General features: G+C 37.2%; 1 protein-coding gene across 13 annotated transcripts in view; it reads left to right on the top strand.

The window, feature by feature from the left end:
• STAU2 (staufen double-stranded RNA binding protein 2) overlaps positions 1 to 21052 on the top strand; it is a 327272-nt gene that overhangs the window by 135145 nt on the left and 171075 nt on the right. For all 13 annotated transcript variants that reach the window (XM_074386791.1, XM_039464484.2, XM_010330450.2 and 10 more), the window contains 4 exons: positions 6549 to 6708; positions 7967 to 8074; positions 10432 to 10644; positions 20592 to 20729. In XM_074386791.1, coding sequence (XP_074242892.1) covers positions 6549 to 6708; positions 7967 to 8074; positions 10432 to 10644; positions 20592 to 20729 — 619 coding nt within the window. The remainder of the gene's footprint in view (positions 1 to 6548; positions 6709 to 7966; positions 8075 to 10431; positions 10645 to 20591; positions 20730 to 21052) is intronic.

Here is a 21052-nt window from a genome sequence, read left to right as displayed (position 1 = left end):
TTTTTATTCTAGTTTACCATATTATTTTTTAAAACTTGAAATTATGGAAGGAAGAACATCATTTATAATTCTATCATTTCAAAACACCCTATCCTAGCTTTTAGTGCATATCTTTCTATATTTTCCTCTAGGCATTTAAAACATACTTACAGTAATTCTACAAATAAAATAGAATATCCAAACATCTCTTAAAGCGTATTTTCAGCTGACCTGTGAATCTTTTCTAATCAGTCCTAATATTTGAAATTCCTCAAGAATTAACAGATCTCATAAAAGATATATTTTTCAAAATTTATAGATCTGAACAGAGAAAGAACCGTCTCCTATCTAGACATTTTATATACATACAAATTTGAAAATGTGCCAAGGACTATTTTATAGCTTTATGATAAAAACCTGTTATTTTTCTACAGCAGAAAAAAGAATGCTTAGCAGTTCCAAAAGTGTACAAAGAGTCAAAATAATCAACATGTCATTTGAATTCTTAGTTTTGGCCTTTAGGGTTCTTTAAACATAAGTTCTACAAATATTTTGCAGATAAGTAAACTGAGATAGAAAGGTTAAGTGACATTTCTGTTTCCAGTCAATGTTAGAAATAAACACAGAAATCCAAAGCCTCTCCCTATTAGATCAGAAGATAGCATTTTCATATATTTTAAGACCTAAGTATGTAAGGGAGATACGAATGTTTAAGCTGGGTTGAGATTTATGAATAATGCTATCAAATAGAATGAGGTAATTATTTTTCAATTTGTAAAAATCCTAATGTTATTTGGAATATGTCTTTCTCACCTTGTAAAAATGATACGTAGGAAAGTGGAGTTGGAGTATAAAGCAGTCACAGAATGGTAGGGAGGACATACAGATTTTATTTGTTTAGAAAGATAATAGAAAATGAGTCCATAAAGAGGGCCTTAAATGAAGTAACTTTAGGGAGGATGGCAAAGATATGTGTTATAAAAAGTTGTTACAACTAACAGTCAAATATAAGTGAATGTAAAATCTTTCCTTTACTCAAAAAACAAAACTGATAGAATGTCAAGTATTAAAGGAATCAATATACATTCTTTCTTTACTGTTATATTGACTTGTGGTATCTTGAAGATAGGCTGCATCTCAAGATTTGTTTGAGATCTAAAGAAAATGAAGATTTTATTTTATTTTATTTATAATTTTATTTATCTTTTGCAAGACTTCCAGCAGATGGAAGACAAGGAGGTATGGAGATAAAAAGGCTTTGTAAGCAGCCTTTCTCAAGTTTAGGCTGTTAAGTAGTGTGGCACATAATGCTCACCATTCTGATGTTTTAGTTTGATTTTATATCATGCACTTGTGTCTCTTTTTGATCTGACATGCTGCAGAAACACAGTGTTTTATCATGGTGTTTCAGCAGCCATTCATTTAATAAAACATCTCTGAAGTCTATTAGTGGGTCTTAGTTTAGATCCCTTGCATTAGGTTCTCAGGCCTGCCAAGAAGATAGACAATTTAATGAACAAAAATGGAAGAAGATAAAGCAGATTTTAAGTAAAGTCCATAAGGAGTTTCCTGGATTCTGCAGTTCTGTAGACTTAAATTTGACTCGCAGCAACTCTTTTGGGGACATTCTTTTTTTTTTTTTTTTTTTGAGACAGAGTTTCGCTCTTGTTACCCAGGCTGGAGTGCAATGGCGCGATCTCGGCTCACCGCAACCTCCGCCTCCTGGGTTCAGGCAATTCTCCTGCCTCAGCCTCCTGAGTAGCTGGGATTACAGGCACGTGCCACCATGCCCAGCTAATTTTTTGTATTTTTAGTAGAGACGGGGTTTCACTATGTTGACCGGGATGGTCTCTATCTCTTGACCTCGTGATCCACCCGCCTCGGCCTCCCAAAGTGCTGGGATTACAGGCTTGAGCCACCGCGCCCAGCTTTTGGGGACATTCTTAAGGTGACCTTGGGAACATCTCCTGTCTCACCAGGCTGCAGTGAGGATTAAATGAAAAAGAAATACGAAAGACCTAACCATTGTGCAGTAAGGAATGTGTGTGGTCTCTTTCTTGAATGGCATTTGAAGCAATTGCCATGTGGGATGTGGTGATAATTCTGGACCTTTATTGTGCAGAGAGTCAGCAGGGCAACTTAAAACTATGGTTCCATCCCCAGAAACTCTCGATGCAGCAGATCAGGGTTGGATCACAGGAATCTGCATTTTTAACAAGCATGGAAGATAATTCTGATGAAAGTAGGATTACGCTTTGGAGGCTGGGGGTAGGCCAAATCTCAAGACTTTTTTGGGATCCAAAGGAAATTCAGTCGTTTGACCCTGAAACTTAAATAACCTGGGTGAGTGAGTTTTTGTGGTTCATCTTTTATCAGTAGTCATTATGAGAATCTAAACATTGACCACAAAACTCTACTTGAGAAAAATCATTTAAGAATAGCTCTGTCTGATTAGGTAAATATACTAATTTGTAAAAATATATACAGCACTTGTAAGTACTGTATTAGTCTGTTCTCATGTTGCTATGAAGAAATACCTGAGACTGGGTGATTTATAAAGAAAAGAGGTTTAGTTGACTCCCAGTTCTACATGGCTAGGGAGACCTCAGAAAACTTACAGTCATGGCAGAAGACACCTCGTCACAGGGCAGCAGGAGAGGAAATGAGTGCCAGTAGGGGAAATACCAGATGCTTATAAAACCATCAGATCTTGTGAGAACTCAGTCACCATCATGAGAACACCATGGGGGAAACCATTTCACTTTCCTCCAACCAGGTCCCTCCCATGACACATGGGGATTACAATTCGGATTACAATTCAAGATGAAATTTTGAGTGGGGACACAGCCGGACTATATCAAGTACTTTACCAAAAGTGAGCCTAATATTTGAAATAAGTAAAAATAGAAGGAACTCTATTAAGTAGAACATATCAACCTTTATAGTTAATAAATTTTGGTAGTTTCTTTACCAAAGGAAATAAGTATTTTCAGACCAGACCTAACACACAAGAACCATTCTGCCTCATCTCCCCTGTAATTCAGTCTGGATGCTATTAATGAGAGTGCTTTGGCTAATCTTAATTGTCATGATAGTATGAGGAGATGTGATATATAAGGTATTCAAACCATGTGGGGTGTATTATTAAGAATCATTGTTAAGTAAGAGGATGAAGTGAAACAGAATGAAATAAGTCAGGCATACAGTCTTGGGATTTCCTGTTGTTAGTGCTAGAATTTTTACTTTTTATGTTAAAAATGCAACATACTTAATTTTTCCTCTTACACTTATACAATACAATTTATGTGTATATATATATCCGTGTGCATGCACATACACATACATCGAGCCATATTTGATGACCAAAAAGGGAGAGGCCCCAAGGGCTCTTTAGTGTGCAATTAATATTTTGGCCAGAAAATCAGCAGATTGTTTCAGTATGGTTATGTGTTATGACATCATATTCCAGTAAAGTTGTAATGAACAGAAATTTTGTTTGTCTCTGTGGCAAACCAAAATGAGTTTTGTAATTGTCAGCAGGCCTTAGTGATTATAGTGGCGCCCACTCCCTCTACTGTAGTTAAAGGTCTGTTAGCATTTCAGTTGTGGACCGTCTATTTTCAGAAGTTTATAATTAATTGTAAACATTTGCTCTATGGTGAAAGTTTGCCATATAAGATCTCAGTTTAGGAGTAAATTTCTGATTTCAAGTTGTCTGTTTGAAAGTTTCATAATAGAACCAGGTAAAAATAAACGTAAGTTTATAAACAAAAGTTACAAATAAACAAAAGTTCTGTGGAGGTGGGAAAATTGAATTTTGTGAAACACAAAGTAAAGATGAGCAGCATTATTCATATTAGTCTGTCAGATTTCTGCATTAAGGGGATTAAAATAAAATAGATGACAGGAAATTGTGCATTTCAGTACACTAGTTATCGTAACCAAAAAAAACCAAAAAATTGTGATTTTTTTTAATGCTTTTTAGTCTTTGCATGTTAAAATACTGTGATTTTTAATTTAACTTTTTATATTTGCTAATTAAAAGAGAACATATGACATATAATGAAAACACATTGAAAATGCTTTACCTTAATTTAATAGAAAACTATAGTTCAAGAAAATTTAAGTGTTTTCAACATCGACTTTTTCTTTTTTTCATGCTCTGAATTCCTCCCCTTCACTTGACACTGTTAATTACTCCTGTCCCTGACATTGTGTTTTAATTTTTCTTCTAACTTTGACCCCTTTTCATCTCCTTCACTGCTGTCTATTGTTTTCCTAGCACTTTGATCATAGGCATTAATCAGTTCTTACCCTTAGGCTCCTTTTTGATTCCTTTACATTTACCCTTTCCAGGTGCTTATCCACTTGCATGGTTTCAATTATTGCCTTGCAAATCTGCATCTTCAGTACCAATCAACATTTCTAGTTATTCACCTTCAGTAAACCTTCATTGATTAGTCCCATCTGCCTAGTGAATTCCTACATGATGGGCTCTTTCCAGTTTATCTCAGGTTGAATATGGAGTGTCACTACTTGGATGTCCAGTAATTATCTAAAATATAGTAGGACCTCAGTTGTACTTCTTTTTGCTTGGAAACAAACATTTTTTTAGCACTGGAGTTAAAAATCACTCCAGTGATTTTTCAGCATTACAATTATAAATCCACCATTTCATCAAAATCGATTCTGTTTATTTTACTAAGTTGCTCAATTCAGTGGTCGTATTTCTCAGTCCTCATTTTACTTGACCTGTTAGTAGCATTAGGTGCAATTAATCCCTCCCTTCTCCTTGACAGACTTTTTTCCCTATTTGGCTTTCAGGAAGGATATTGTGCTTGTTTGGCTTTTCTCCTATCACACCCTCCCATGCAGTTCTCATTGTTTTATGCCTTTGAATACCACCTATATACTGGTGATTCCCAACTTTTTTCTCTATATTGGACCTCTTTCCTGAAGTCCAGACTAATAAATTCAGTTGTCCAGTTGACATCTACACTTGGATAGCTAATAGGCCTAATAATTGAACATCTCCAAAACAGAGCCGCTGAAATCCACCCCCAGCAAACCCATTTCTTTTGCAGTCTTCACGATCTCAATAGATGGGTACTCCATTTTCCAGTTACTTAGTTCCAAATCCCTGATGTCACCCTGACTTCCCTCTCATATTCTATAGCCAGTCTTTGGGTAAACCGATCATCTGTACTTTCAAAATTCGTCTAGAAACCATCACTTCTCATTATTTTCATTGCTACACCCTAGTTCAGGCCACAATCACCTTTCCCCTTGATTATTTCAGTAGCCTAGTAGATATCCTTGCCTCCAGTATCGTTCCGCTACAGTGTGTCTTCAGAATAGTAGATGGTTATTCTAAAAGGTAAGTCAGATTATGTTACTTCTCTGTGCAAAACCTTACAGTGGCTGGTCATTTCACTCAGGGTAAAAAATGCTTACAGCGATCTGTAGGAAAGGCCTTATGGAAATCTGGCCACTTCTCATCTCCTGGCTTTTTATTTTCTCATTCTCTAAACTTTTGCCAGACAGGCCTCCTCCGAGTTACTTGAACATGCATGGCACACTCCTGCCTCGCTGCCCTTGCTGCTGGTATTCTCTCTGCTTCACAAATACTGTCCCAGATACCTGCATGGCTTGTTCCCTCACTTACTTCAGCTCTTTACACAATTGATATTTTCTCAAGGAAACTTCTCTTGGCCACCCTATCTAAAACCTACCTCCCTGACACCTTTGAACCCTTCCCTGTTTACTTTTTCATACATCTATCTCTAATATAAGATAATTCTACATATTTATTTTACTGTTTATCTTCCCTACTCTAATGTAAGTGTTTTTGTTCATTGACATAGTCCCCTGTCATATAGAAGACACTCCATAAATAATTGTTGAATTAATGGATTTTATTACATATCTTCTTAATTTTTTCTCCTTAATTTCTTTTGGATTTTTCTTTCTTCTTACAGCCTTTGTTATTTCTTCCTATCTGCATTATTGCAGCTTTTTAGTCATGCATCATTATCTCAGTCACTGTAAAATGTATGAATATAGCACTTCCTGCTTAAGAATTGGCTTAAACTCCTTATCCTTATGCGGAATCTACACTCTTTATTGCGTTGCACTATACTCAATCCATTTCTCTGCCCCTGTGTTTCTAATAATTGTCTTCTGCAAAAAGCACAGTAATCTACATGTTGTCACCTGAACAGTCTTGCCTGTCCCAGACTCTGTTGTAGCTTCATCAGACCGTTCACTTACTTCTGTCAAAATCTAACTGAAAATTTCTCACCAGGAAGTCTCCTGTGATATGATTAAATAATTTTTATTGTATTGTTTTATGTTTAATCTTGTATTCTATATATGTTTTTCATGGAGATCAGGATAAGCTATTATCTGTAGATGTATTGACTCACATTTTATCCAAAATGTATATTTTTGAGGTTAAAATTTTATTGACTATAGTACATTGTATAATTGATGTCATTTTAAACAAAATAAATCTTATGAATCATTATGGAATGATTTTATTAAACTAACTTTTTATTTTCTTATTTTAGATATCATTGCCCGATGCCTAAGATCTTTTATGTTCAGCTCACTGTAGGAAATAATGAATTTTTTGGGGAAGGGAAGACTCGACAAGCTGCTAGACACAATGCCGCAATGAAAGCCCTCCAAGCACTACAGAATGAACCTATTCCAGAAAAGTCGCCTCAGGTGTGGCACTGCTGCATGGGACAGTCTCTTCTTTAAACTTTCCCAGTGAGATTTATGGGAAGACAAATCCATGCATTTTGTAATTCAAATAAATAATCTGTTCTGATAGGGAAGAATATTAGAGTGAAGACCTGCTAAGATTTGCATCTCAGATAGTCTACTGTAATTGACTTATGTGTTCCTGCAGGATGACTTTACCTTTGGTTCCTCCCTCACGTTCACTTTCCAAGCAACTGGGGATTTGGGGATGTATATGAGGATGAGGAATAACATTGATTTGCCTTACATTTTATACTATGTCTACTGAATATAGATTACATTGTGTGAATCTAGAATCAAGGATTTAAAGTGGAGGAGATTTTATGGATTTTTCAGTCCTCCTTTGTTTTACAAATGAGGATGTTGAGGCTGTTCTTGAGTGATCTCACTCATTCTCATGGCTTCAGCTACTTTCTCTATTGACTCCAAAACAGTACCTCTAGCCCAAGCATGTCCTATACATAGTACAGTGAGCTTCTTGCTGGACTTTTCCACTTAGTTATTTCAAACTCCACAGTTCAGCCTCTACAGTTTTCCTTTCTCCAAACTGATTGTTTGTTTCTCCTTTGATATTTATCTTAATGGATCGATTATGATAGGTGTTTTTCTGCTTGTACTCTTTCATGAGAGCTCCTATTTCTTTACCTGTTTTCCCACTAGATCATACACCCCTTGACAGCAGAAATACTGTCTCTAATAGTTATAGTAGGTTCAGCATGTATGAGGCCCTCCAGAAGTATGTGTTAAATAAATGAATAAAGTAAACTGATACCTGTGCCAGATGTAGAGTTCCAACTAGGATGCTCTTGGTTTGCATCCTGTACTCTTTTTGTAACTTCATCCTCATAGATCACGTTAGAACACCAGCGGAGGAATTCTTGGGTGTTGGGGGTTGGGGGTTGGGGGGTAGAGAACTCTAAAAAAAAAGAGAGCCAGGTCTAGGGATGTAGGCTAAACTCAAGTAAGTGTATGGTTGTAAAAGATTTCCAAATTCTGCATTAAATGCTTTTCCTTCAAGGAAAACTAAAAACAAAAATGAATAACAGAAAGCCTGGCAGCAAAGCCCTTGAGTACTGTGGTTACAGAAGAATGTGTAGCAGATACAGCCTATAGTTTGTTGTTTCTTCTTGTATTTTAAATAGGCTATCTTGACTGTAGATTAAAACTAAAGTTGTTATAATGGCAAGATTCAGTGTTATCCTATTTTTTTGTGATTTAGAATGGTGAATCAGGAAAGGATATGGATGATGACAAAGATGCAAATAAGTCTGAGATCAGCTTGGTGTTTGAAATTGCTCTGAAGCGAAATATGCCTGTCAGTTTTGAGGTATGTACTTGGTAGAGATCTTCCCATTTTTTTTCCCTGCTCTGTTTATTTTAAACAAATCAAATTACCTGGTATACTAGTATCCTGTAAGAGTTAATGTGCTTCTGTATGTTCAAACTCAGTATTATGAAATGATCTAGGCTGTGGTGAAAATAGAAATTGTGATGATATCACAGATTTCTTCTGATTTTTTTTTTCTTTTCTGTATTAAGCCTTTGTACACATGATATTTCAATTTTAATTATAAAAGTTATTTTCTGGGTATAAGATAATTTGTGGTATCCTATAGGATTTATTTATTTATTTATTTATTTTTTTGAGACGGAGTCTTGCTCTGTCGCCCAGGCCTGGAGTGCAGTAGTGCAGTCTCAACTCACTGCAACCTGTGCCCTCTGTGTTCAAGCGATTCTCCTGCCTCAGCCTCCTGAGTAGCTGGGAGTACAGGCATGCGCCACCATGCCCAGCTCATTTTTTTTGTATTTTTAGTAGAGACGGGGTTTTACCATGTTAGCTAGGATGATCTCCATCTCCTGACCTCGTGATCCACCCACCTTGGACTCCCAAAGTGCTGGGATTACAGGCGTGAACCACTGTGCCAGGCCAGGATTTTGTCTTTTAAATAGGATTAAATTAAATTTATTCAAGTTAAGATTTAGTGACACATATATGTTAATATCCAATTTTTTCAATTGTGTAGATGCCAAAATATGTTTAACTTTAACTAACAAAATCACTAAGAAGTAAGAATTAATGAAGCAACTCTTGACTTTATAGTTAGATAAATATGTTGCAAATATATTCATAAAATTGTATGAAATTTAAAAAAGTTTTTAAAAAATAATTATTATAATACCTCCCTTAGTAAGAGGTCACTAATTTTACAACTTATATCTTGAAAGTAGGCAAGAATCAAGAAAAAAAAATAAACTGAAAGAGTTGTGGAGAATCTTCCTTCACATTGTATGACATTCACCTACTGGAAAGCTCCCACAGCAGGGTCATCTGAGTTGTACTGAGAAACTGTCCACTTTCTCTTGGACACAGTTCTGACAAGTTGTGTTACCTGAGTTCTCAGTCCACAGCAGGTTAAAAGCAGCAAAATGAAGGAGTAAGGGAGAGAATGTACTTCAGATCCTATTGGTCCAGCAAGAAGTGATATGGAAAATTTGGAAAATCTGTAAAAAGTAATTGCTTATACTAAAAAATTATTGGGCTTTTTAAAAAGGCTACAATGAATATGAACAGACAGTTTTATAAGTCTTAGATGTTCTAGGGAACATGAACGTATTATGGTATAGGATATCTGATGTTTATAATGATGATCTAACATAACTAAAGGTTAGATATTTAGTATTCTCTTTTAAGTCAGTAAAACATATACTTTTTTAAATTGAGAAGAATGTCTATCAAAGTAGTTAAACAGTTTTGGTGTTTAAACTAGTAAGCCTAAGTTACTTGGAAAGTATGCTTATGATAAATTCCTTCTCCCTAATAATGTTGCATTATTGAGAATTGATAGTACTTTTATTCCTTTTCCTAATTGGAATCTAATATTAGAAGACAAAATTTCGGTGTAATGTTAAATAGTAAACTACTTAAATAGGGTATCTTGTATAGGTCAGAATTTTGAAGGAGACTAAAAGTTTCGAGTCTTCAGGTTTTGGAAGGCATATTTCCTCCAAAAGCTGGCATAGTTTAAAAGTGAGAGCAGATTAAACAAGGTTTAGGAACATTACATTCATAGCTGACAGATCTATAACTCATTACTCTAGAAGCTAGGTATTTTTGGCATACCTACTTACCTTTTTAAAATCATGTCACAAGAATAAGTATCCCTTTCTGTAAAACAGCCTTTGACATCTCTATCAAAAACAGCTTATTTTTCATCCATCGGCTGTTTTTGAGAGGCTTCCACAGGCATGGTGCCTTATGGTTTATAGAACTACAAGTTTCTCCAGTAACTTATACATAGGAGAAAGTTAGATATGTCTGTAATTATATACAAACTATCATTCTAGATGGCCAATCTAATATGGTATCTAATGATATCTTTGATGTTCTTAAATTTGTGCTTCCTAAGACATGGAGAAACTGTAATCGGAATTGTCGGTTTTAAAGTAATAAAAAATCATTTGACTATGAATCAAATGTGTTTATTTAGATTTCTTCTGTTTCAACTGCATTTGGCATCAAGTGTCATAAATAAATAGTGTAATACCTTCATAATAGCTTTCTTAAAGAAATACTATAATTTTGGGATGATACCAATTTCGATTTTGATATGAATATTAAGTCATTCTGTAAGAATACATCTGAAGTGCCTATAGATTATTTAATATTTTACTCATATTTATTAGGTTATTAAAGAAAGTGGACCACCACATATGAAAAGCTTTGTTACTCGAGTGTCAGTAGGAGAGTTCTCTGCAGAAGGAGAAGGAAATAGCAAAAAACTCTCCAAGAAACGCGCTGCAACCACTGTCTTACAGGAGCTTAAAAAACTTCCACCTCTTCCTGTGGTGGAAAAGCCGAAACTATTTTTTAAAAAACGCCCTAAAACAATAGTAAAGGTAAGTTTATATTTGTGAACATCAGTCAGTTTTACTAAATAAATATTATAGTAGCTAAAGATAAGCATTTTTCTATAAGGCAGGTCCCTGAACTTATGGAGTATATGTAGTCCTGAAATCAGGGCAGGACATGTGACTCTAAATTAATGACAATTCTGTTTTGCTTTTTAGACACCTGTTTTACCTGCATTTGTTCATCAAATATTCATAATACCTTAGATATTTATAGGTTTTTGTTGTTGTTGTTTAAAAAGTGCTTTTCCATTAATGTCACCTTACCCCTCATGACCATGTAAGGTAGATGATGTTAGCCCTCATTTTACAAATAAGAGTTTATAAAACATGTTCAAAGGGTTTGCTCATTTTTATTCAGCAATCATGTCGAACCACCTGAATTGCTCTGATCTCTAATCCAGTGTTCTTTCTGCACACAAGGCTGTTACATAGTAACTTCTTAGGATATCATGAAATTTAAACAGGATACAAAAAAAAAATCATATGAATAATATAATGAGGATAGCTACAGCAGCTGGAAATCGTAAAGCACTCCATCTGCCAGACTTTGTCCCAACACTTTGCATACTTTAATCACATTTAATACACATAGCAACCATATGAGGTAGATGGTGTTATTTTGTTGCCATTCGTTCAGATGTGTATACCTTGCCAAAGAAGAATATGGAGCATACAGCTTTTCAAAATATTGTGACTCTTTCTTTTATTGGATTAGAATTTATTCACATTAGTAAGAGAAAAAACGTAAATATCAGAGGAATGAGATGAATCAGCATTTATTATAGGACAGTGTCCATGAATGCTTGACATGTATGACATGTGTGGAGTTAAGAGGTCTGTGTTTCTAGAGAAAGCCTTAAATTGCCAGCATTTCAGTTGCTGGCTCATCTTCACTGATTTAGCAGACTTCTGATCAGGCTGTACAAATGAAGGATTACAGATAAGAAATATCTTTAATCTCAATGGATTTCTTTTATTTTGATTGCACAGTGGCACAATTTAGGTGTTTTTACAGTTTTATACCTTTGTACCTTTGTTTTATTTAAAAATACCTACATACATACGTATAAAAATACCTACTTAAATACTTGTTTTTAATGAATACTGACATTATTTCACTTAGAAGATACAGTAGGTAATGCATTCCCTGAACTGGCTTATATATTATATATAAGGTAGACTAAAAATAAATGCAAATAGATTCACTTAGTATGAATCATAGTGATTCCCTAGACGACTTGTGCTTTCATTCAGATGCTCCTCTTATACAGTCAGGGACTAGAATATAGCTATTAAGAGAATGACTTTCGGAGTCAGTTTTGAGTATGAATTCCTGAGCAAGTTACCTAACTTTTAAAAATATTTATTCATTTACAAAGTGGGAATAATAATTGACCTTGCTACATGGGATTGTTATAAGTATTAACTAAAACAATGCACAAAATGCATTAGTAATTATTAAGTATTCGTTGTTGTTAGTGATAATGCAACTACTGTAATAAGTAATACATATTAGCTATTGGTATTTTGTATCTAATACTACCTACTCACATTTTATGTCTATGTGAATATATCCATGAACTGTTTTCTTAAATCTACTAATATGTAAAATATTTGGCTTTTCTATGATGGAAGAACAGCATTTTATGTTAGAATGATGGCCCAAGACTGGTCACAATAGCTTCCATCTAATCTATTAAACTAAGTCTTGATAAATTAAGAATAATAAACCAGGCTGGGCACGGTGGCTCACACCTGTAATCCCAGCAATTTGGAAGGCTTAGGCGGGTGTATCATTTGAGGCCTGAAGTTTGAGACCAGTGTGGCCAACATGGCAAAACTTCATCTTTCCTGAAAGTACAAAAATTAGGTGGCTGTGGTGCCGTGTACCTATAATCCTAGCTACAGCTCAGGAGGCTGAGGCATGAGAATCACTTGAACGTAGGAAGCAGAGGCTGAAGTGAGCCAAGATCACTGCCACTGCACTCCAGCCTGGGAGGCAGAGTGAGATTCTGTCTGAAAATAATAATAATAACAACAACAACTATTAGGCTAGAAAAGATCTGTACATTTCTATAGTAGCATATAAATCTAACTCTTGTTTTAACTATAGCTATTAAAAGCAAGATGATAATTTAAATGTTATTCCCTAGAGGCGGGAGATAGGAGAAACATTTTGAATTCTCAATTATTTGCTACTGCTTCCAGTATATAAGCAATATTATACCAGAATTTCCGTCCTATGCATCCTTCAGATCACAGCATAAATTTGACCTTTTTAGGGACTCCTCTGGTCCTCTCCTACTCCCAGACTAGGTTAGCCTTCTGTATTTTTCCTCACATACACCACATTTGGAGTTACTTTTGCCATGTCTGTCTTTTGTTAAATCCTGTAGATACCCGCTGAAATGTTAGATTATTTTGAGAGAACAACATGTGTATAATGAGTTGGGATCTAGATAATTGTAAGTATGTTCATACCTTATAATGTGCCAGTAAATGGATCGGCTTGGAATAGTATCCTGCTTTTCAGCATTGTCCTCACTTCCTTGTATGGCTTATACATCAAGGGTGTATAGTTCCTTATACTCAGTGGAAGCAGAGAAAAATATCTATGATGGTTTGCCTTGGTTTTATTTAAAGTAAATAAAACAATCACATTGTCTCAGTAGATTGTCTTAATCATTCTGTAATGTAGCATTCATTTCTGCCTTACAGATGAAGCCCTTTATATTTAAGGAAACCATCCAAGATCCTGTAGCAGAGTCAGCTTTCAGATCCAGTTGTTATGTCTGACTCCAGTGCCCATTTGACACTGGTTAATTGAGGACTTTTGGATTTTAAGATTCACTGTATAGGGTTATCCTTTTAACATGTACAACTGCCCTGATAATGTTTTTGTGTTTACATTCTGTTTTTAAGTGTAATTCCCCTCTATAAGATGAGACTTCAGACAGGGCTTTCCAGTCTTGGAGATCAAATGTTCTGGACACAGTTTTTACAAGACTGTCCTTATTGGTATATAGAATGATGTAAGATTTGCTGTCCAAGGAATAACTTAATTGTCAAGGGTGCTGGTAGTTCATTTCAGTCAGAGCAAGAAACCAAGTCCCCCCACTCCCCACTTTTTTTTTTTTTTTTTTGAGACAGGGTCTCACTCTGTGTCTCAGGCTAGAGTACAGTGGCATCATGATCTCCGCTGATTACAACCTCTGCATCCTGTGTTCAAACGATACCCCCATGTCATCTCCAGAGTAGCTGGGACTAGTCGTGTGCCACCACACCCAGCTAATTTTAGTATTTTTTGGTAGAGATGGGATTTTACTGTGTTGCCCAGGCTGGTCTTGAACTTCTGACCTCAAATGATCTGCCTGCCTTGGCCTCCCAAAATTGTTTGTTTGTTTGTTTGTTTGTTTGTTTTTGAGACAGGGTCTCACTCCTGTTGCCCAGGCTAGAGTGCAGTGGTACAGTGCAGTGGCTCACTACAGTCTTGATTTTCTGGTCTTAGGTGACCCTCCCAACTCGAACTACAGGCACAATACCACCATGCCCAGCTAATTTTTTGTATTTTCTGTAGAGACAGGGTTTTGCCATGTTTTGCAGGCAGTCTCAAACTCCTCGGCTCAAGTGATCTGCCTAACTCATGCTGGGATTACAGGTGAGAGCCACTGCGCCCAGCCCCAAGCCATTCTTGATGTGTTATCTAAATGGATTTGTGTATCTGATTCTTTGTCCGTGGAATCTATATCAACAATAATTTCCTTGGAACTCAAAGACATTCTTAGAGTCAAATTAAACAGAAATAAAGACAGTATACCACTGGAAACACATTCCTATTTAACATCTTCATGAACTGGGCATACTACTTCTAGCGCTGGACTCAGAGCTTCTCTTTACCTTTTCATTGGGATCTCAATCTTAGACTTATAAATTATTAAGTGGGTTTGTCTTTTCTCATCAGTCCTTCTTCATTCCCCTTATAATTTATTTAATTTTTATTTTTCAGGATATAAGTAGAAATTGAAACCAGCATTTTTTCAAAAGCTAAAAGTTTCCTTTTGCTCTTTCTTTTCCCTTCATTTAACCATTGCAACTGTGAAGTTCTCAGTCTTTTTCCTCTTACTCCTTCCCTAAGCTGTTCTTCTACTTCTAGGTGTTCAATTCCATCTTCATATAGGTGATTCCCAAATACCCTATGCTCTATGCTGCCTATTAGACATCTCCACTTACTGTTTCACAGGTGCCTCAGATTTCGGCCCAAATTCATCATGTTTCCTTCTAAACCTCTTTCTCCTGCAGCATTCTTTATCTCAGCAACTGGCACTAACATCTAGCTGCAGTAACTGCTAGAGATCATTTTTAACTTCTTCTTTTTTTTTTTTTTTCTTGGAGACAGAGTTTTGCTTGTTGCCCAGGCTGGAGTGCAATGGCACAATCTTGGCTCACGGCAGCTTCTGCCTCCTGGGTTCAAGCAATTCTCATGCCTCAGCTTCCCAAGTAACTGGGATTACAGGCACCCACCACCATGCCTGGCTGATTTTGTATTTTTAGTAGAGACAGGATTTCATCATGTTGGCCAGGCTGGTCTCGAACTCCTGACCTTAGTTGATCCATCTGCTTTGGCCTCCCAAAGTGCTAGGATTACAGGTGTGAGCCACCATGCCCAGCCTTTAACTTTAATTCTTATGTCTCATCAGTCATTAGGCCTATTGATTCTGTCACCTAATATTTCTGGTCTTTTTTTTTTTTTTTTGAGGCGGAGTCTCGAGTCTCGCTGTGTTGTCCACACTGGAATGCAGTGGCATGATCTTGGATCACTGCAATCTGCAACCTCTGCCTCCCAGGTTCAAGTGATTCTCCTGCCTCAGCCTCCTGAGTAACTGGGATTACAGGCGTACACCACCACACCTGGCTAATTTTTGTATTTTTAGTAGAGACAGGGTTTCACCATGTTGATCAGGCTGGTCTCGAACTCCTGACCTCGTGATCCACCTGCCTCAGCCTCCCAAAGTGCTGGGATTACAGGCATGAGCCACTGTGCAGGGTGTTCTCACCTAATATTTTTTTAAGTTGGTTCCTTTTTTTCCGTCTCTTCTGCCTCTCTTTGGTCCAACTCACAGTCATCTCTTACCTAAACTACTACAGTAAGGTTTTAACTGGCTACGAGTACTTTTGACACCAAATGATATTTTTAAAAGTATGATTTTTTAGAGACACTGTCTCATCATATCATGCCTCTGCTTAAAATCTTTCTGTAATTTTTTTTTTTTTTTTTTTTTGGAGTTGGAGTTTTTGCTCTTGTTACCCAGGCTGGAATGTAATGGCGCAATCTTGCCTCACCGCAACCTCCGCCTCCTGGGCTCAAGCAATTCTCCTCCTCAGCCTCCCAAATAGCTGGGATTACAGGCACGTGCCACCACGCCCAGCTGATTTTTTGTATTTTTAGTAGAGACGGGGTTTCACCATGTTGACCAGGATGGTCTCGATCTCTTGACCTCGTGATTCACCCACCTTGGCCTCCCAAAGTGCTGGGATTACAGGCTTAAGCCACCGTGCCCAGCCAATCTTTTTGTAATTTTCTTGCTCTTTGGATAAAGTCCAAAATCCAAAACGTAGTTTGAAAGACCATGAGGGATCTGCCTGGAGGCCGTACCTGCAGCACCAAACTAGACATTGTCAAGACGAAATGGCAGCAATCATCTGGAGAAGCTAAGACTGCACAGTGACTCTCACATAAGTTTAGTGCAGGCAAGGTGAGGTGGCTCACGCTTGTAATCCCAGTGCTTTGGGAGGCCAAGATAGGCAGATCATGAGGTCAGGAGTTCAAGACTAGCCTGGCCAACCTGGTGAAACACCCCATCTCTACTGAAAATACAGAAAATTAGCTGGGCATGGTGGCAGGTGCCTATAATCCCAGCTACTCAGGAGGCTGAGGCAGGAGAATTTCTTGAACCTGGGAGGTGGAGGTTGCAGTGAGCTGAGACTGCACCACAGTACTCCAGCCTGGGCAACAGAGTGAGACTTTGTCTCAAAAAAAAGTTTAGTGTAATGTATAATGTGTAATGTAGTGATTATTCTTGTCTCTACCAATAGTAGAGATAGTGGTATGGCTTGGTCGTTTAGTAGGTATATAGTCAACTTTAGTTTTTTTAAGTTGTAGCATCTGTGCTCCTTTACATTCTCATCAGCAGAGTGTGAGAACTTCATTGTTTCACATTCTTGCTAACACTTAGCATAGTCAGTTTTTACAATTTCAGATATTCACCTACATGGGTATTGATATCTCATTTTGGTTTTAATTTACATTTCCTCTGTGGCTGATGATATTGAGAATTTTTTATGTGTTTAGTGTCACATGAGGCCAAATTAAGTGTTTATTATTTATTTATTTATTTATTATTATTATATATATTACTGCCTTTTAGGTTCTGGGGTACATGTAAAGAACATGCAGGATTGTTGCATAGGTACATACATGGCAATGTGGTTTGCTGCTTCCATCCCCATCACCTATATCTGGCATTTCTCCCCATGTTATCCCTTCCCAACTTCCCACCCTCCACCATCCCTCCCCTGGTTCCCTCTGACAGACCCCAGTGTATGAAGCTCCCCTCCCTATGTCCATGTGTTCTCATTGTTCAACACCTGCCTATGAGTGAAAACGTGTGTTTTTCTGTTCTTATGTCAGTTTGCTGAGAATTATGGTTTCCAGATTCATCCATGTCCCACTCACCCTCTGCGTTTTCGCTGGGAACTGCCCTCCAGAGCTGTTCCTATTTGGCCATCTTGGATCTATTTATTTGTTTATTTTGAGACAAGTCTCACTCTGTCGCCGAGGCTGGAATGCAGTGGCGTGATCTCGGCTTACCGCAACCTCCGCCTCCTGGGTCCAAGCAATTCTTCTGCCTCAGCCTCCCTAGTAATTGCAACTACAGGCACCCGCTACCATGCCTGGCTACTTTTTTTTGTATTTTTAGTAGAGATTGGGTTTCACCATGTTAGCCAGGATGGTCTCGATCTCCTGACGTAGTGATCTGCCTGCCTTGGCCTCCCAAAGTGCTGGGATTACAGGTGTGAGCCACTGCACCTGGCCATGAAGTGTTCATTTAAATCTTTTGCCAGCTTAAAAAATATTAACTGCTTGTTTCAAATAATGATAAATTTATTGAATTTTTAGAGGTCCTTGTACACTCTGGATACGGGTGCTTTATCACATGTAGTTTGCAAATATTTTCTTCAATCCTGTGTCTTTTTCAAAGAACAGAAGTTATTAATTTTGAAGATTTAATTTATTTTTTATTATTTGTATTATTGTTTTGTTTTATTACTAGTTTTTTACATGGAAGGTGATGTTGGTGTTTTATCTAAGAAATTGTTACCTAACCAAGTCACAAAAATATTTCTTCTGGAGGTCTTATGGTTTTAGACATTACATTTATGTCTATGAGACATTTTGAGTTAATTATTTTTATAAACGATACGAGATTTGGCTTGAAGATATTTTTTTCCTTTTTCTTTTTACATATGAATAGCCAATTGTCCTAACATTATTGGCTGAAAAGACTACCCCACTGAATTCCTTTTGTACCTTTGTTGAAAATCATGTGACCATGTGTGTGTGTTTGTGTTTGTGTGTGTGTGTGTCTGTATCTGTATCTGGGCACTCACTATTCTGTTTCATTGGTCCCTTTTTCTATCTTTATACCAATACTACACATACTGTCTTGAATGCTATAGTTTTATAATCTTGAAATTAGGTAGTTTGAGTCTTTTCCCCACCCCAGAGTTCTGGGTCTTTGTCCTTTGCATTTTCATATGAATTTTAGTATCAGCTTATACATTAAATTTTAAAAAGCCTACTAGGGGGCAGGCATGGTGGCTCATGCCTGTAATCTGAGCACTTTGGGAGGCCGAGGTGGGAGGATCACATGAGGTCACGTGTTTGAGACCAGCCTGGCCAACATGGTGAAACCCTGTCTACTAAAAATACAAAGATTAACCAGGTATGGTGGCATGTGCCTGTAGTCTCAGCTACTTGGGGGGCTGAGGAAGCAGAATTGCTTGAACCCGGGAAGTGGAGGTTGCTGTGACTGAGATCGTGCCACTGTACTCTAGCCTGGGCAATACAGTGAGACTCTGTCTCAGAACAAAAAAAAGAAAAAAGCCTACTGGGATTTTGAGGACAACTGACATCTTATTGTTGAGTCTTGTGATCCATGAACATGATGTATTGACTGTTTAGATCTTAATTTCAGCAGTATTTTGTAGTTTTAGCAGACTTTACGTAAAATGTATCATACTGTATATATTATTGTGTGCTTGCCTGTTTTACTTACCATTATCTTTCTGAAATTCATCTTGATGCATGTAGCAATAATTAATTCATTTTCACTGCTATATACCATTCCATTGTATGAACATGCTGTAATTTATCTGTTCTTTTATTGATGCATATTCTGGGTCTTTTTTCTATTTCAAATAATGCATCTGTGGATATTCCTATACATATGAGCTTGCGCACATGAGTTACAGTTTTCTAAGGAATATATGTGCCTAGGAATAGGCTACTAGGGGTTGGATGTACCACCTCAGGATTTACTGGACGTTGCCAGCTTGTTTTTCCATTTGTAGTACTCCCAGTATTCTATAAAAGTTTCTGTAACTCCCAGTTGGGGCTGTTAGACTTCTTAAATTTTGCTAAATTGTTGGATGTGAAATAGTAACTCACTAAGGTTTTTAATATGTATTTTCTGTGTTGTAGAGGTTAATTATTTCATATGCTGATTTTTCCTTATGTGAAGCATATGTTTATCTCTTTTGCCATTTCCCTTTTATATTCCGTTTTTCTTAATGCTTTTTAGGAGTTTTAAAAAATGTATTTTGGATACTAGATATATCTTTTTAAAATTATATGTGTTTCAGTGGGTGCTGTGGCTTATGCCTGTAATCCCAGCACTTTGGGAGGCCAAGGCAGACAGATCACGTGAGGTCAGGAATTTAAGACCAGCCGGGTAACATGATGAAACCCCGTCTCTACTAAAAATATAAAAATTAGCCAGGCATGTTGGTGCGCACCTGTATTCCCCTCTACTTGGAAGGCTGAGACGCGAGAACTGCTTGAACCTGGGAAGCAGACGTTGTGGTGAGCTGAAATTGCACTGCTGCACTCCAGCCTGGGTGACAGAGCAAAACTCAGTCTCAAAAAAGAATAATAATAAAAATAAAAATACATAAATATAATAAAATGGTGAAATTCTGTCTCAAATAATAAGATAAAATAAAAATGAAGTGTTGCAAATATCTCCTCCCAGTTCATGGTTGGTCTTTTTTTGTGGGGGGGAGGGGCGGGTAACGGAGTCTTTCTCTGTCACCAGACTGGAGTGCAGTGGCACAATCTCTGCTCACTGCAACCTCTGCTTCCCAGGTTCAAGCGATTCCCCTGCCTCAGCCTCCCGAGTAGCTGAGACTATAGGCGTGCACCACCTAACTTTTTATATTTTAGTAGAGATGGGGTTTCACCCTGTTGGCCAGGATGGTCTTGATCTCCTGACCTCATGATCCACCCTCCTTGGCCTCCCAAAGTGCTGGGATTACAGGGGTGAGCCACCGTGCCCGGCCCCTTATGTTCTTTTTGTTGTTTCTTGATGAACAGAAATTATGAAGCACCTCTGGTATACTGAAGCGTTTGCCCAATTTTAAAAGCATAGTTGACCCAGCTTGCCATTAATACCTCTGAGCCCCAAATCCCATAAAGCCTTGGTTACAGGTCTATTTTATGATTTTTCCTTTATAAATATTCATAAATGACTCATTTATCTTTTCTAGTCACAGTTTTGGGTATGGTGTTGGAGGGGAGGAACACCGTTTCTTTAAGGATTCAATAACAAGTTTCACAAGCATATTTTAAAACATTGTCTTAAATTAATTTTTAGGCTGGACCAGAATATGGCCAAGGGATGAACCCTATTAGCCGCCTGGCACAAATTCAACAGGCCAAAAAGGAAAAGGAGCCAGATTATGTTTTGCTTTCTGAAAGAGGAATGCCTCGACGTCGAGAATTTGTGATGCAGGTATTTCTAACCTTTTAAAACTATTGAAAAGATTTAGAAATCCCCAGGATGGAAATGATATATGGGCAAACTAGGACTTAATAGCAGAAAGTAAAACTGTGTTTCCAGTTAACGTATTCATTTTGTCCAGGCTCACCTACGGACTTGGTGGAAACATTCAGGTGCCAAGGACATGTCACAATAAATAGATAACGTGAGTTTTCCAAGGGACTCCGAGTTCACACAGGTTATTTACCATGGAGTTTATCATATAATGCCTATCTCTTACCTTTTTGTATTACATTTGTAGCCGGAGTCTATTAACTACTGGGAATTGGAGACAC

The sequence above is a fragment of the Saimiri boliviensis genome, chromosome 15 (genome assembly GCF_048565385.1).
Source record: "Saimiri boliviensis isolate mSaiBol1 chromosome 15, mSaiBol1.pri, whole genome shotgun sequence".
Lineage (NCBI taxonomy): Eukaryota > Metazoa > Chordata > Mammalia > Primates > Cebidae > Saimiri > Saimiri boliviensis.
The sequence above is the reverse complement of the archived record's forward strand: the minus strand, read 5'-3'. Positions and strand labels throughout refer to the sequence as shown.